The 15,930-nt window shown below is 44.2% G+C and overlaps 1 protein-coding gene across 1 annotated transcript; it reads left to right on the top strand.

Annotated features, from left to right (window-relative positions):
- The first annotated feature begins 153 nt into the window (after positions 1-153).
- Positions 154-14,466, top strand: mex3a (mex-3 RNA binding family member A). Its single transcript, XM_061934140.2, has 2 exons — positions 154-646; positions 12,888-14,466. Exons 1-2 carry the CDS (start codon positions 217-219, stop codon positions 13,973-13,975), a joined length of 1,518 nt encoding a protein of 505 aa, XP_061790124.1. The 5' UTR covers positions 154-216; the 3' UTR covers positions 13,976-14,466.
- The last annotated feature ends 1,464 nt before the right edge of the window (positions 14,467-15,930 follow it).

The raw sequence follows: 15,930 nt of genomic DNA, 5'->3' as shown, positions 1-15,930 counted from the left end.
AAGGAGAGGAGAGGAGGGGGGGGCGGCCTGTGGGCGGGACTAGCGCAGGAGGAGAGGAGGGGGGGGGGGGGGCCTGTGGGCGGGACTAGCGCATGAGGGGAGGAGGGGGGGGGGTCCTGTGGGCGGGACTAGCGCATGAGGGGAGGAGGGGGGGGGGTGTCGCCTGTTCTCCAGTCTCTTTGCCCTCGTCTTTGTCTCACACACTCTTTGTTAGCCATGCCGAGCCTGCTGGTGTTAGCAGGGATCATGGAGAAAAACGGGGGCTACGCCGGGGATCTGGCCGGCTCCGGCTTCGGAGGCGAGGCTCTCCTGGTGCCGCCCGACGACGACGAGGACGACTCCCGCGCCCTTCGGGTCGCGCTGGGCCAGCTGTCTCTGCTGGGGCTCGGCGAGGGCGAGGACGGCGGCGGCGGCGGCGGCGGCGTCCCGACGGCGGGAGTGCAGGACCGGAGCAACAACAACAACAACAACCAGCAGCAGCAGCAGCAGCATGGCGGGGACGCAGCCATCCTGGCCGGCAAGAGCAAGTTGTGCGCGCTGTACTCTGAGAGCTCGTCCGGCGAGCCCAAAGGACGCGGCTGCAACATCACTGAATGTGTTCCTGTGCCCAGCTCCGAACATGTGGCCGAGATAGTGGGCAGGCAAGGTAAAGGGCAAACTTTATCTTACCTGATGTTATTGGACAAAGAAAAGGGAGTGGTGGGTGCTCCTCTGCCCCCCCACTCTTCTTTCCATCACACTCCCACTTTCAACTTCCATCATCAACATTCTTCTTCTTAGCATTTCTACCTTCTTTAGCACCTCTTCTAGCCTCTTCTAGCACATCCACACCATCAATGTCACTCAGCACTTGCTTGGCTTCCTTTGTCGTCTGAGAGCGCCAGACTCTTCACAAGGCGGGGGGGCTTGTTAATGTGGCCCACTGACACATTGTTGTTGTTAACGTGGCCCACTGACACATTGTTGTTGTTAATGTGGCCCACTGACACATTGTTGTTGTTAATGTGGCCCACTGACACATTGTTGTTGTTAAGGTGGCCCACTGACACATTGTTGTTGTTAATGTGGCCCACTGACACATTGTTGTTGTTAATGTGGCCCACTGACACATTGTTGTTGTTAATGTGGCCCACTGACACATTGTTGTTGTTAATGTGGCCCACTGACACATTGTTGTTGTTAATGTGGCCCACTGACACATTGTTGTTGTTAAGGTGGCCCACTGACACATTGTTGTTGTTGATGTGGCCCACTGACACATTGTTGTTGTTAATGTGGCCCACTGACACATTGTTGTTGTTGATGTGGCCCACTGACACATTGTTGTTGTTAATGTGGCCCACTGACACATTGTTGTTGTTGATGTGGCCCACTGACACATTGTTGTTGTTAATGTGGCCCACTGACACATTGTTGTTTATACATAGTTATAGTACCAATGATTGTGACACACACACTAGGTGTGGCGAAATTATTCTCTGCATTTGACCCATTACCCTTGATCACCCCCTGGGAAGTGAGGAGAGCAGTGAGCAGCAGCGGTGGCCACGCCCAGGAATCATTTTTGGTGATTTAACCCCCAATTCCAACCCTTGATGCTGAGTGCCAAGCAGGGAGGTAATGGCTCCCATTTTTAATGTCTTTGGTATGACTCGGCCGGGGTTTGAACTCACAACCTACCGATCTCAGGGCGGACACTCTTAATGTGGCCCACTGACACATTGTTGTTGTTGATGTGGCCCACTGACACATTGTTGTTGTTAAAGTGGCCTACTGACACATTGTTGTTGTTAATGTGGCCTACTGACACATTGTTGTTGTTAATGTGGCCCACTGACACATTGTTGTTGTTAAGGTGGCCTACTGACACATTGTTGTTGTTAATGTGGCCTACTGACACATTGTTGTTGTTAATGTGGCCTACTGACACATTGTTGTTGTTGATGTGGCCTACTGACACATTGTTGTTGTTGATGTGGCCCACTGACACATTGTTGTTGTTAATATGGCCCACTGACACATTGTTGTTGTTAACGTGGCCCACTGACACATTGTTGTTGTTGATGTGGCCTACTGACACATTGTTGTTGTTAACGTGGCCCACTGACACATTGTTGTTGTTTACGTGGCCTACTGACACATTATTGTTGTTGATGTGGCCCACTGACACATTGTTGTTGTTAATATGGCCCACTGACACATTGTTGTTGTTAATATGGCCCACTGACACATTGTTGTTGTTGATGTGGCCTACTGACACATTGTTGTTGTTAATGTGGCCCACTGACACATTGTTGTTGTTATAATGGCCCACTGACACATTGTTGTTGTTGATGTGGCCCACTGACACATTGTTGTTGTTAACGTGGCCCACTGACACATTGCTGTTGTTTACGTGGCCTACTGACACATTATTGTTGTTGATGTGGCCCACTGACACATTGTTGTTGTTAATATGGCCCACTGACACATTGTTGTTGTTAATATGGCCCACTGACACATTGTTGTTGTTGATGTGGCCTACTGACACATTGTTGTTGTTAATGTGGCCCACTGACACATTGTTGTTGTTATAATGGCCCACTGACACATTGTTGTTGTTGATGTGGCCCACTGACACATTGTTGTTGTTAACGTGGCCCACTGACACATTGTTGTTGTTAATGTGGCCTACTGACACATTGTTGTTGTTAATGTGGCCTACTGACACATTGTTGTTGTTAATGTGGCCCACTGGCACATTGTTGTTGTTGATGTGGCCCACTGACACATTGTTGTTGTTAATGTGGCCTACTGACACATTGTTGTTGTTGATGTGGCCCACTGACACATTGAGGAGTGGAAAGGTCACCTGACCTGGTCCTGCATGTTGGCAAGGTGAGTGCAGGTGTGAAAGTGGCAAGGTGAGGTCAGGCCATGTTCTAGAAAACTAGCAGTTGATGTGGCCTTTTTACAAACACCGTATTGTGTCTTTGGGCTCAGGCCAGTCCAATTGTCTGCGGCTGAAATTGAACTTTTTCACCCTGGGAGTTTATGTAGTGTTTATGTGGTGTTTATTTAGTGTGTATGTAGTGTGTATGTAGTGTTTATGTGGTGTTTATTTAGTGTGTATGTAGTGTTTATGTAGTGTGTATGTAGTGTTTATGTAGTGTTTATGTAGTGTTTATTTAGTGTGTATGTAGTGTTTATTTAGTGTGTATGTAGTGTTTATGTGATGTGTATGTAGTGTTTATGTAGTGTGTATGTAGTGTGTTTATGTGGTGTGTATGTAGTGTTTATGTAGTGTTTATGTAGTGTTTATGTGGTGTGTATGTAGTGTGTATGTAGTGTGTATGTGTAAGTTTTATCAGTTGTAGCCGTTGACTAGCACTCTGGATCCATTTACACCATATATGGATGATCCGTTTTCACAATTTGTGACATCATCAATTGTCCAAATTCCAAACTGCTCGTTTGGCAGAAGTCGGAAAAGAGGCAAGATTGTTTTATTGTCTCATTGGCTTGAGTTTTTTCCTTGCCCTGATGTGGGATCTGAGCCCAGGATGTGGTCGTGGCTTGTGCAGCCCTTTGAGACACTTGTGATTAAGGACTATACAAACAAACTTTGATTGATTTTCTAAGTATCACCACCACCGTTTGATTTGGGGACTTCTGCTGATACCAAATACACAACAGCAGGTACCAATAGGTACTAAAATACACAACAGCAGGTACCAATAGGTACTAAAATACACAACAACAGGTACCAATAGGTACTAAAATACACAACAGTAGGTACTAAAAGTTGGCACAATTCAACTTGGAGTAGAAAGAAAGAATGTTTTCTTATTCAAGAGACTTTGTGTGTTCTCAGGTGAGCAATTCCAAAGAATGTAGAATAGTCAGGACTGCAACTAGCAACTCATTTCATCATCCATTAATCTGTCCATTATTACTTCAATTAATCCAATAAAAGAGACAAACTACATTTCTATCCTTTCCAGTATTTTATTGAAAATCATACTTATTTTGATTATTGTTTCTCAGCTGTTTGTAAATGTTGCAGTTTATAAATAAAGGTTTATAAAATAAAAAATAGTAGCCTCTGCGCATAGCATAGATCCAACAAATCGATGATTCAATTAATCGCCAACTATTTTTATAATAATTTTAATCGATTAGTTGTTGCAGCCCTAGACTCCAGTCACATGACTTGGACTCGAGTGGGACTTTAGACTGGACTTGATAAAATGTAAAGAGAATTGCAACTGGACTTGGACTTTGACATCAATGACTTGTGACTTGGGCAGCACGGTGGAAGAGGGGTTAGTGCGTCTGCCTCACAATACGAAGGTCCTGAGTAGTCGTGAGTTCAATCCCAGGCTCGGGATCTTTCTGTGTGGAGTTTGCATGTTCTCCCCGTGACTGCGTGGGTTCTACTCCGGCTTCCTCCCACCTCCAAAGACATGCACCTGGGGATAGGCCCCTCCCACCTCCAAAGACATGCACCTGGGAATAGGCCCCTCCCACCTCCAAAGACATGCACCTGGGGATAGGCCCCTCCCACCTCCAAAGACATGCACCTGGGGATAGGTTGATTGGCAACACTAAATTGGGTGTGAGTGTGAATGTTGTCTGTCTATCTGTGTTGGCCCTGTGATGAGGTGGCGACTTGTCCAGGGTGTACCCCGCCTTCCGCCCGATTGTAGCTGAGATAGGCTCCAGCGACCCCGAAGGGAGTGTGTGTCTATCAGAGTGTGTGTCTGTCAGAGTGTGTGTCTGTCAGCGTGTGTGTCTGTCAGAGTGTGTGTCATCAGAGTGTGTGTCTGTCAGAGTGTGTGTCTGTCAGTCAGAGTGTGTGTCTATCAGAGTGTGTGTTTGTCAGAGTGTGTGTCTATCAGAGTGTGTGTCTGTCAGAGTGTGTGTTTGTCTGTCAGAGTGTGTGTTTGTCAGAGTGTGTGTGTCATCAGAGTGTGTCTATCAGAGTGTGTGTCTATCAGAGTGTGTGTCTGTCAGAGTGTGTGTTTGTCTGTCAGAGTGTGTGTTTGTCAGAGTGTGTGTCTATCAGAGTGTGTGTCTATCAGAGTGTGTGTTTGTCTGTCAGAGTGTGTGTTTGTCAGAGTGTGTGTCTATCAGAGTGTGTGTCTATCAGAGTGTGTGTCTATCAGAGTGTGTGTCTATCAGAGTGTGTGTTTGTCTGTCAGAGTGTGTGTTTGTCAGAGTGTGTGTCATCAGAGTGTGTCTATCAGAGTGTGTGTCTATCAGAGTGTGTGTCTGTCAGAGTGTGTGTTTGTCTGTCAGAGTGTGTGTCTGTCAGAGTGTGTGTCTGTCAGCATGTGTGTCTATCAGAGTGTGTGTCTGTCAGAGTGTGTGTCTACCAGAGTGTGTGTCTGTCAGAGTGTGTGTTTGTCAGAGTGTGTGTCTGTCAGAGTGAGTGTCATCAGAGTGTGTGTCTATCAGAGTGTGTGTCTATCAGAGTGTGTGTCTGTCAGAGTGTGTGTTTGTCTGTCAGAGTGTGTGTCATCAGAGTGTGTCTATCAAAGTGTGTGTCTGTCAGAGTGTGTGTCTGTCAGCGTGTGTGTCTATCAGAGTGTGTGTCTGTCAGAGTGTGTGTCTGTCAGCGTGTGTGTCTATCAGAGTGTGTCTATCAGAGTGTGTGTCTGTCAGAGTGTGTGTCTGTCAGAGTGTGTGTCTGTCAGAGTGTGTGTCTGTCAGCGTGTGTGTCTGTCAGAGTGTGTGTCTATCAGAGTGTGTCTATCAGAGTGTGTGTCTGTCAGAGTGTGTGTCTGTCAGAGTGTGTGTCTGTCAGCGTGTGTGTCTATCAGAGTGTGTGTCTGTCAGCGTGTGTGTCTATCAGAGTGTGTGTCTATCAGAGTGTGTCTATCAGAGTGTGTGTCTGTCAGAGTGTGTGTCTATCAGAGTGTGTGTCTGTCAGCGTGTGTGCTGTCAGTACAACAGCCAATCAAATGAGATCTACGTTGTTTTCATCCAATCAAATTGCAGGAGAACCAACGAAGAAGAGTTGTCAAACAATGCGGCAGTGAGAAAAAATGATACCAAAGTTGGTTTCGTTCGGGTATAAAAACTACGACTTGGTCAACAAAAAAGGGAATGGTAGTATGCTAAACATGCAGTTGGAATATTACAGACGAAGACGCAACAACTTCCAACTTGGTTGTACATTTGAAGTTACACAAAGAAGGGTAAGTTTTGAATGTAAGCTAACGTTTATTGGCTAAGTAACGTGACTTTTATTTGCTGTGTAGTTAAATGAGTGAGGCTGTAAACTCACTGCTAACGTTATAACCATAGACATGTTATAAGTCGACGCAGCATGGAGCGCTACTGCCTACTGGCGCTGACGAGACGCGGGGCCGCCATCTTGGAGTGGTGATCCGCTCCACTCAGTGCAATTCATTTGGCAGGAGCAATGAACATTTCATTCATCTTACCTCACTGAATACCACTGATTTTCACACACTTTTTCGTCATACGTGTAGCTATGATAAAGGACACATGTTTTATTATTCATAGTTTGCTTAATAGCAATAGAATATTCTTATATGCTAGAAGTGACCAGACGTCCCAGATCAAAACTGGGAATATAATCCCAGAGAAGGGTCAGCTATTTTGAAGTTGAAGAAACAATATGATGAGGTTATATATACATGCTACATAAACAATGTATAAATACATTAGATATCTATAGACTGTATCTCTGCTAAATGAACAGCCTGCCCCGGACCATCTTATTACCTCACTCTTCACCACCTCAGCTAGGTTCCATTCTAGAGGCTAATCTTTCCTGTGATCAAATGGCAACCAAGGTCATCAAAAAGGTCAACCAACAAACGAGATTTCTCTATAGAGTCTCCTCTCTGGTCAACAAAAGCACCATGAGGATTCTGGCGGGAACTCTCGTTCAACCCTTTTTCCATTACGCATGCACCTCCTGGTACCCTAGCACCTCCAAAACCCTCAAATCTAGACTCCAAACATCCCAGAACAAGCTAGTCAGATTACTTCTAGACCTCCACCCCAGATCACACCTCACTCCTACCCACTTCTCCAAAGTGGGCTGGCTCAGGGTGGAGGACAGAGTAAAACAACTTGCACTGAGCCTGGTCTATAAAATCCGCTACACCTCCCTGATACCGAAGTACATGTCAAACTACTTCCTTAACGTAAATGAGCGCCATAACCACAAGACCAGGGGGAGCTCCACTAACCACGTTAAACCCAGATTCCCATCTAACAAAGGTCTTAACTCATTCTCATTTTATGCCACATCAATGTGGAATGCACTCCCAACAGGTGTAAAAGAAAGTGCATCTCTATCCTCCTTCAAAACCGCAATAAAAGTTCACCTCCAGGCAACTTCAACCCTAAACTAACACCCTCCCCTTATTGTTAATAATCAAATGTAAACAATCAAATGCAGATACTTTTTCTTATGCCTTCTGATCTCTCTCTCTCTCTCTCTACCCACTACTTGCTGTCCATTTCCTACCAAATCAGACCTACACTGTTCCAATATCCATTTCTCTGTTCTCAATTGTTGATGACTGATGATAACAACCAAACCCCCCCTCCACACCCCGGATTATAAATAATGTAAATAATTAAATGTGATTATCTTGTGTGATGACTGTATTATGATGATAGTATATATCTGATAGTATATATCTGTATCATGAATCAATTTAAGTGGACCCCGACTTAAACAAGTGGAAAAACTTATTGGGGTGTTACCATTTAGTGGTCAATTGTACGGAATATGTACTTCACTGTGCAATCTACTAATAAAAGTCTCAATCAATCCAAAATGAGGTACCTACACATAACGTTACGTTAGTCAATGTATCACACACAGTAACGTAACGTTAGACGGCGGTCAGCAGCACCGCGTATTTTAGCCACCTACAAAAAGACAAACACAGTCAAATAAAGGTCAGTTAAAATGTATACTATATTAAGAATATGTGTACATATTGCATAGGGCCCTGACATCTAAAAAGTACAACTCTGTTCATTGTTATGTTCATGTATTTGTTATGTTTTTCATGTGTACGCACACATCAACACACATACAGTATGAGATGAGATCAATGAGATAAGGTAAGAAGAAACTGCTGTGGAACTAGTTACAATGCAATATGCCATGGAAATACAAACCCCGTTTTCATATGAGTACAACAGCGTGGCCTCAGTTCCCAATCGTTTACTGAGTGTTGTTAAAAGGAAAGGCCATGTAACACAGTGGTGAACATGCCCTTTCCCAACTACTTTGGCACGTGTTGCTGGCATCAAATTCTAAAGTTAATGATTATTTGCACACAAAAAAATGTTTATGAGTTTGAACATCAAATATGTTGTCTTTGTAGCATATTCGATTGGATATGGCTTGAAAAGGATTTGCAAATCATTGTATTCCGTTTATATTTACATCTAACACAATTTCCCAACTCATATGGAAACGGGGTTTGTACAATGTTAACACTTTTTCTGCAAATAAGTACAGTTGCACTTGTTTTTTCAAATGTGTTTATTCTGTAAAGGAATGTTTAAAATGACTGGTTAATAGTGCTATTATGAAGTGCAATGTCAGCACTATTTTTGTCCCTGCAATTTCAAATGTACTTGTTTTAATAAATAAATACAGCGTTTTAAAAGCATACACAATCTGTGTAAATACGTATATTAGTCTGTGGTTAAAAGGACTCAAAATGCAGGACTTGGGACTTGACTTGAGACTTTCCAGTCTTGACTTTGGACTTGCCTGTCTTGATGAAATACTTGACTGGAGACTTGAGTGCAAAGACTTGAGACTTGCAAAACAATGACTTGGTCCCACCTCTGGTCATTTGTAAGACTACTTCCTGTCATTGGGTGGTTTTGCATCAGTTTAGCTTTAAAGTGCACATATCGCTGTGTTTATTAGTTTCCTGTTTGTTGTCCTTCTTTGGAACTTTGCACAAATATATGCCACAAAGAACGCTTTTGAAAGTATTTAGTGTTTTGGCGTACAAGGCTCCAGGAGGTTGTAAGTCGCTGGTAATGACATTACCAACAGTGTTCTCTCATCTTTTTGTGCTACTTCCAAAAAGCTAATTGGAAGTTATGAAATGCAGAGTTGTTGCCAAGCGAGCGGCTTACTTCCTGTTTCACCTGGTTGGAAGTGGACGCCTTGTTCTGGAAATGAAGTCTCTGTGAAGTCTTCTTGTGTTTGATTCATCTTGGCCCACACATGATTGTCTAATTGGGACGCTGATGAAAAGGCGGCGTGCAGCAGTTTGGCGTCATTAAACAGTCGGCAGACGGCACTTCCTGTCTGGTCCAGAGAGGCCAAGAGGAAGAAGGATTCCCTTCCCGTAAGCTGTTGTTTATTGCTCAGGTGATTCTCCACAGAGCCCAGGTGTCTTGAAGGCAGACTGCTCAATAATTGTGCAGGACACTTGTATTGTCTTGGCCTTGGTCAGTCTACCCCAGGGCAGCTGTGGCTATGAAAGTAGCTTACCACCACCAGGTGTGAATGATTGATGGGTTCTACATGTAAAGCGACTTTGGGTACTTAGAAAAGCGCTATATAAATCCCAGTTATTATTATTATTATTGGTCATCAAGAAATCAAGAACCCAGGCCTGTTGCCAGGTCACATCAGTCCGTGGTCTTAAGGAAATGTGAATAACCCCAGCAATGTGCAAAGAGTGGAAAGTCCAAGTTTACTGTTAAAGTGCCAAAGTGTATACAGGTGCTATTCAATCAATTACAATGTGACCAAAAAGTGGATTTCTTTCAGTCATTTCTTATAAAAAGTGCAACTTGTATAGTATATACACTCATTATATGGATTTCTTTGAATTTTGAGGATCATATATATATGTATTGCAATAAAAAAAAGAATAGTATGAACATGTACTTCATTCAGAGTTACTGCAGTGGAATGGCGTCCAGGTGTGGCCTTCTGCATATTACATTTTCTCCTGGCAACTTTGCTGGCCAATTAAGGACGGGGATACCATGGTCCCTAAAGCAGGTACTATAGTGTTGGCACTGTGTGAAATCTGCATCTCCATTAAAGTAGCAGTAGAGTAGAACAACGAGTTGGCCCTATATTGAAGCTATTATCATATCAATGTCATTTATCACAGCAAAACTCTTCTAAAATTGGCGGATAAATAGATATAATCAAAATAGTATCAATCTCACGGAGCCATTTTGAGAGTTAATGAGGGGGCCAGTCATGTGATAGGTGATGTAGAGGATCCCCCACAGATCCCTTCCCCATCAACAACAATAGACTTAGACAAACTTTAATGATCCACAAGGGAAATTGTTCAACACAGTAGCTCAGTTACAATGATGGAAAGTGTAAGGATGGAAAGGACAATGCAGGTATAAATAGACTAATATAGCCATAAAAAATCTAACATATATACGAATATATACATAATATGTGTACAGAATAATATATGTTACATATATCACAATGCTAATCAAGCAGACGTTGTGAGAGTCAACAACGATTACTTTGGGACAAATGATGACCCAGAACCTTACACTTTTGAGCCCGAACACAAAGAGGACGAGCAATACATTTTAGAAGCCGAGTGCTAAACGGACGTAGCTTTATTGTGACACTGTAGCATTAGCAGCATTGCTAGGTGCCAAACATACCATAAGAAAACAAACACTCACTGTAATATTTCCACTCTCGCTGGGATACTGCTCACATTATCCCTAGCTAGCATTAGCTCACTGCTATCAATGCACCGCTAAAATAGTCCGTCTGTGTCAGCGCTTGTAATAACAATATCACTCATGTTTGCTTACTTGTAATAACAATATCACTCATGTTTGCTTACTTGTAATAACAATATCACTCATGTTTGCTTACTTGTCAGGTCAGGACATGTAAATAATAGATAATAATAATATGACTGATCTAATATAATAATAATATTATGACTGATCTAATATGATAATAATATTATGACTGATATAATATGATAATAATAACATGACTGATCTAATATAATAATAATAATATTATGACTGATCTAATAATATAATAATAATATTATGACTGATCTAATATAATAATAATAATATTATGACTGATCTAATAATATTATAATAATATTATGACTGATCTAATATAATAATAATATTATGACTGATCTAATAATATAATAATAATAATATTATGACTGATCTAATAATATAATAATAATATTATGACTGATCTAATAATATAATAATAATATTATGACTGATCTAATAATATGCTCAGAGTGCAAAAGTGTTACTACAGTCACATAGAATCTACGGAAATTGCCAAAAATATTCAGACCGCAATATTCAAATTTTGTGACATTTTAGATGGCATTTTCACTTCTTTTGTGGGTTGTAAGTACAGTTGGATGCGATTGTGAGTACAGTTGGATGTGATTGTGAGTACAGTTGGATGTGATTGTAAGTACAGTTGGATGTGATTGTGAGTACAGTTGGATGCGATTGTGAGTACAGTTGGATGTGATTGTGAGTACAGTTGGATGCGATTGTGAGTACAGTTGGATGTGATTGTGAGTACAGTTGGATGTGATTGTAAGTACAGTTGGATGTGATTGTGAGTACAGTTGGATGTGATTGTGAGTACAGTTGGATGCGATTGTGAGTACAGTTGGATGTGATTGTAAGTACAGTTGGATGTGATTGTGAGTACAGTTGGATGCGATTGTAAGTACAGTTGGATGTGATTGTAAGTACAGTTGGATGTGATTGTGAGTACAGTTGGATGTGATTGTAAGTACAGTTGGATGTGATTGTGAGTACAGTTGGATGCGATTGTAAGTACAGTTGGATGTGATTGTAAGTACAGTTGGATGTGATTGTGAGTACAGTTGGATGTGATTGTAAGTACAGTTGGATGTGATTGTAAGTACAGTTGGATGTGATTGTGAGTACAGTTGGATGTGATTGTGAGTACAGTTGGATGCGATTGTGAGTACAGTTGGATGTGATTGTGAGTACAGTTGGATGTGATTGTAAGTACAGTTGGATGTGATTGTGAGTACAGTTGGATGTGATTGTAAGTACAGTTGGATGTGATTGTAAGTACAGTTGGATGTGATTGTGAGTATAGTTGGATGTGATTGTAAGTACAGTTGGATGCGATTCTAAGTACAGTTGGATGCGATTGTAAGTACAGTTGGATGTGATTGTAAGTACAGTTGGATGTGATTGTGAGTACAGTTGGATGTGATTGTGAGTACAGTTGGATGTGATTGTAAGTACAGTTGGATGTGATTGTGAGTATAGTTGGATGTGATTGTAAGTACCGTTGGATGCGATTCTAAGTACAGTTGGATGTGATTGTAAGTACAGTTGGATGTGATTGTAAGTACAGTTGGATGTGATTGTAAGTACAGTTGGATGTGATTGTGAGTACAGTTGGATGTGATTGTAAGTACAGTTGGATGTGATTGTGAGTACAGTTGGATGTGATTGTGAGTACAGTTGGATGTGATTGTGAGTACAGTTGGATGTGATTGTGAGTACAGTTGGATGTGATTGTAAGTACAGTTGGATGTGATTGTAAGTACAGTTGGATGTGATTGTGAGTACAGTTGGATGTGATTGTGAGTACAGTTGGATGTGATTGTAAGTACAGTTGGATGTGATTGTAAGTACAGTTGGATGTGCTTTAATGGAAACAATTAGGCATTTCAAGTCAACTGCTACTCGAAGTTGCTCAGCAGCAGGAAAGATGAAGTGCTTGAGAAGTTTCTGGACCAACGACTTGGCACCCCAAACCATCCTCGACTTTACAGTAAAAGCAGTTTTTTCTTGGTGATAAGTAATATTGTATTGTAGAGTGAACTATTGATGTGTTGGTGTGTGTGCAGGTTGCAAGATCAAAGCACTGCGGGCCAAGACCAACACCTACATCAAAACCCCCGTCAGAGGTGAGGAGCCCGTATTTCTCATCACCGGCCGCAAGGAGGACGTGGCCCTGGCTCGCCGCGAGATCATCTCGGCCGCCGAGCACTTCTCCATGCTGAGGGCGTCCCGCAACAAGCTGGGTGTGTCTTTCAGCGGCTCCCCGCCCACGCCTCTACCGGGTCAGACCACCATCCAGGTGAGGGTGCCGTACCGGGTGGTGGGGCTGGTGGTGGGCCCCAAAGGATCCACAATCAAACGCATCCAGCAGCAGACCTGCACGTACATCGTCACCCCCAGCCGGGACCGCGACCCCGTCTTTGAGATCACGGGCTCGCCGAGTAACGCGGAGCGAGCCCGCGAGGAGATCGAAGCGCACATCGCCTTCCGGACAGGAGGTCTGCACGAGCACAACAACGAGAACGACTGCCTGGGCCCCCACAGCCCGGTGGGCGGTGGCGGTCTGGAGAGTCGTCTCCAGCAGGTCTGGGGTCTTCAGGGGGGCCAGCGCAAGCCCCTCAGCAGCAGCTACCGCCAGAACTTCTCAGACGCCATGGTGGAAGGAGGCGGGATCTACAACAAGGGCAACTTCTCCAGCTCTGGCGAGAAGCCTTGCTCCTTTTTCGGCTCGGAGGGCACCCAGAGCTGGGGGGACCCCGACTACCCCAAACAGATGGCCTTCTACGCCCAGCAGCGCTCCAAGAGCTTCGGAGGCCTCCCGCTGCCCCTGACCAGACTCTCGCCGGGCCTCCCCGACTCCAACACTAACTGCGTGGTGTCCGGCTCGCCTCACGCCCAGGCTCGCCGCGCCCACAGCGAGCCCACCTCAGCCGGCGAGGGCGGCTTCCCCGGGCGCCTCCCCGTGCCGGACTCGCCGCCGGCCACCATGCGGGACTGCATGACCTGCTTCGAGAGCAAGGTGACGGCCGCCCTGGTGCCCTGCGGCCACAACCTCTTCTGCATGGAGTGTGCCATCCGAATCTGTGAGCTGAAGCACCCCGAGTGCCCCGTGTGCCACACCCGCGTCACGCAGGCCATCCGAATATTCTCCTAAGTCTCCTAATCACTGGCTCTTATTACACTTTGGTTCCAGAACAATCAAGCAGATATTTTACAAGGCACTGCTTGCTTTGCTAAAAAGTCCAAGAAATATTTGTAACTTTTTCTTTTCTATACATATATATATTTTATAAAACGTTGCTTTATAAGAGAAGTATAGCACCTTTTCTTTTCCCTTCACCAATCTCCGTGCAGGCAGACGTAATGTGAACATTCCGGGAGGAAGTCTTCTCAAACTACTTCCACGCTTGGACAAAATGTCAACACTTCTCCCGTACTTTGCTTAGTCTTCAAAATCACTAATTCCTAATTGATGGCACCTTGCTGGAACATTCTCCTCCTCGCTCAAAGCACTCATTTACTTTGGGAGGCCCCAAAGCTGTCCAGTCTCTTATACACCCCCTCCCTCCTAAAGCGTGCGTTATCGCCGTGGGGAGACATCTCTGTGGCCAAGACCAAGGCCAAGGCGAGGTCTCAGCTAAGACAAAATGTGTAATTAGCACAGGAGCAGGTGCTGTGGGGGTCTTTCTTTGTCCCCCCCCTCCCCATCTCACTCCTCTGCTGCTTCCAGGGAGAGCTAAGGGGGGCCAGTATTGTTTGTTTTGTTGATAATTAGGGGAAGGGTCCAGGTGCGGACAGTGAAGGGGCGAGGCTCCAGGGGGGGTCTTTGAAGGCCAAGTCCACTCCTTTATGTGGAGGGGAGGGCACACACACACAAGCATGAACCCCCCCCCGCCCCCCCCAAAAACAGATCTCATGGCATGAGGTGTAGTGTGACCCACTCCCACTGTGACATTCTAACAGGGTTTATGTGACAGCACAAGCCCCGCCCACTTGTCCCGTCCTGCAGCTGCCCCTTCACTATAGACACGGGGGTCTCCACCCCCCCACCCCCCCCCCCCGACTGAGTGAATGAAAATCAGGCTATTGTGATTGGTGGAAAAGCCAAGGAAACGCCCCCTTTATCAAATCAAACCACACAAGTCTGCAGGGACCACGTTTGAGGGGAGGGGTCTTAAGTCTGCAGTGACCACGTTTGAGGGGCGGGGTCTTAAGCTGCTGAATAAAAGGTGGCAGTTGTTGTCACATGACACTGGAGGACACGCCCCCAAGCTTAGGCTGCCTTCACACTTGTGCCACCAAACATCATTTGTGTACGTATCTTGCAGCTCATTTCACACATGTATGGCCTTGTGTCACATATGATACATGTATGGCATTGTGTCACATATGAGACATGTATGGCCTTGTGTCACATATGAGACATGCATGGCATTGTGTCACATATGAGACATGTATGGCCTTGTGTCACATATGATACATGTATGGCATTGTGTCACATATGATACACGTATGGCATTGTGTCACATATGATACATGTATGGCATTGTGTCACATATGAGACATGTATTACATTGTGTCACATATGAGACATGTATGGCATTGTGTCACATATGATACATGTATTACATTGTGTCACATATGAGACATGTATGGCATTGTGTCACATATGAGACATGCATGGCATTGTGTCACATATGATACATGTATGGCATTGTGTCACATATGAGACATGTATGGCATTGTGTCAACAGTCCAACTTTTCCTAGGCCTGAATGGGACATAGAGTATATGCAATATATATACGCGATGTATGTGATAAAAGTGCGCGATGGTTATTGTCCAAAATAGAGAGTTAGAAAAGAAATAGTATTTTAGTAAAGGATTCATCACTCCTGTCTCTCGCCCACAGACAAACTCTTCAAGCAGACATGCAGTAAAACTGCCAGAGCCAAAATGCTTCCTTCTCAATCTTCTACACAATCATTTGCTTGACAAAATGTGGATTTGATGGCACAAAAGCCTTGAAATGTGTCAGTAGCCATGTTTACTGCAGTGTCAGAGAGCCTTCGCCTTGTTGTCTTGGACTGTCAACTGACACTAAAAAGA

The sequence above is a fragment of the Nerophis lumbriciformis genome, linkage group LG30, assembly GCF_033978685.3.
Source record: "Nerophis lumbriciformis linkage group LG30, RoL_Nlum_v2.1, whole genome shotgun sequence".
NCBI classification, from domain to species: Eukaryota; Metazoa; Chordata; class Actinopteri; order Syngnathiformes; family Syngnathidae; genus Nerophis; species Nerophis lumbriciformis.
Note: the sequence above shows the minus strand (reverse complement) of the source record. Positions and strands in the feature narration are given on the sequence as shown.

What these genes read in the sequence shown, in the direction of transcription:
- mex3a (XM_061934140.2), top strand. Translation starts at nt 217, where the DNA reads ATGCCGAGCCTGCTGGTGTTAGCAGGGATCATGGAGAAAAACGGGGGC. An exon ending in CGAGATAGTGGGCAGGCAAG is followed by an intron (nt 647 to 12,887) that starts GTAAAGGGCAAA and finishes GTGTGTGTGCAG; the next exon opens with GTTGCAAGATCAAAGCACTG.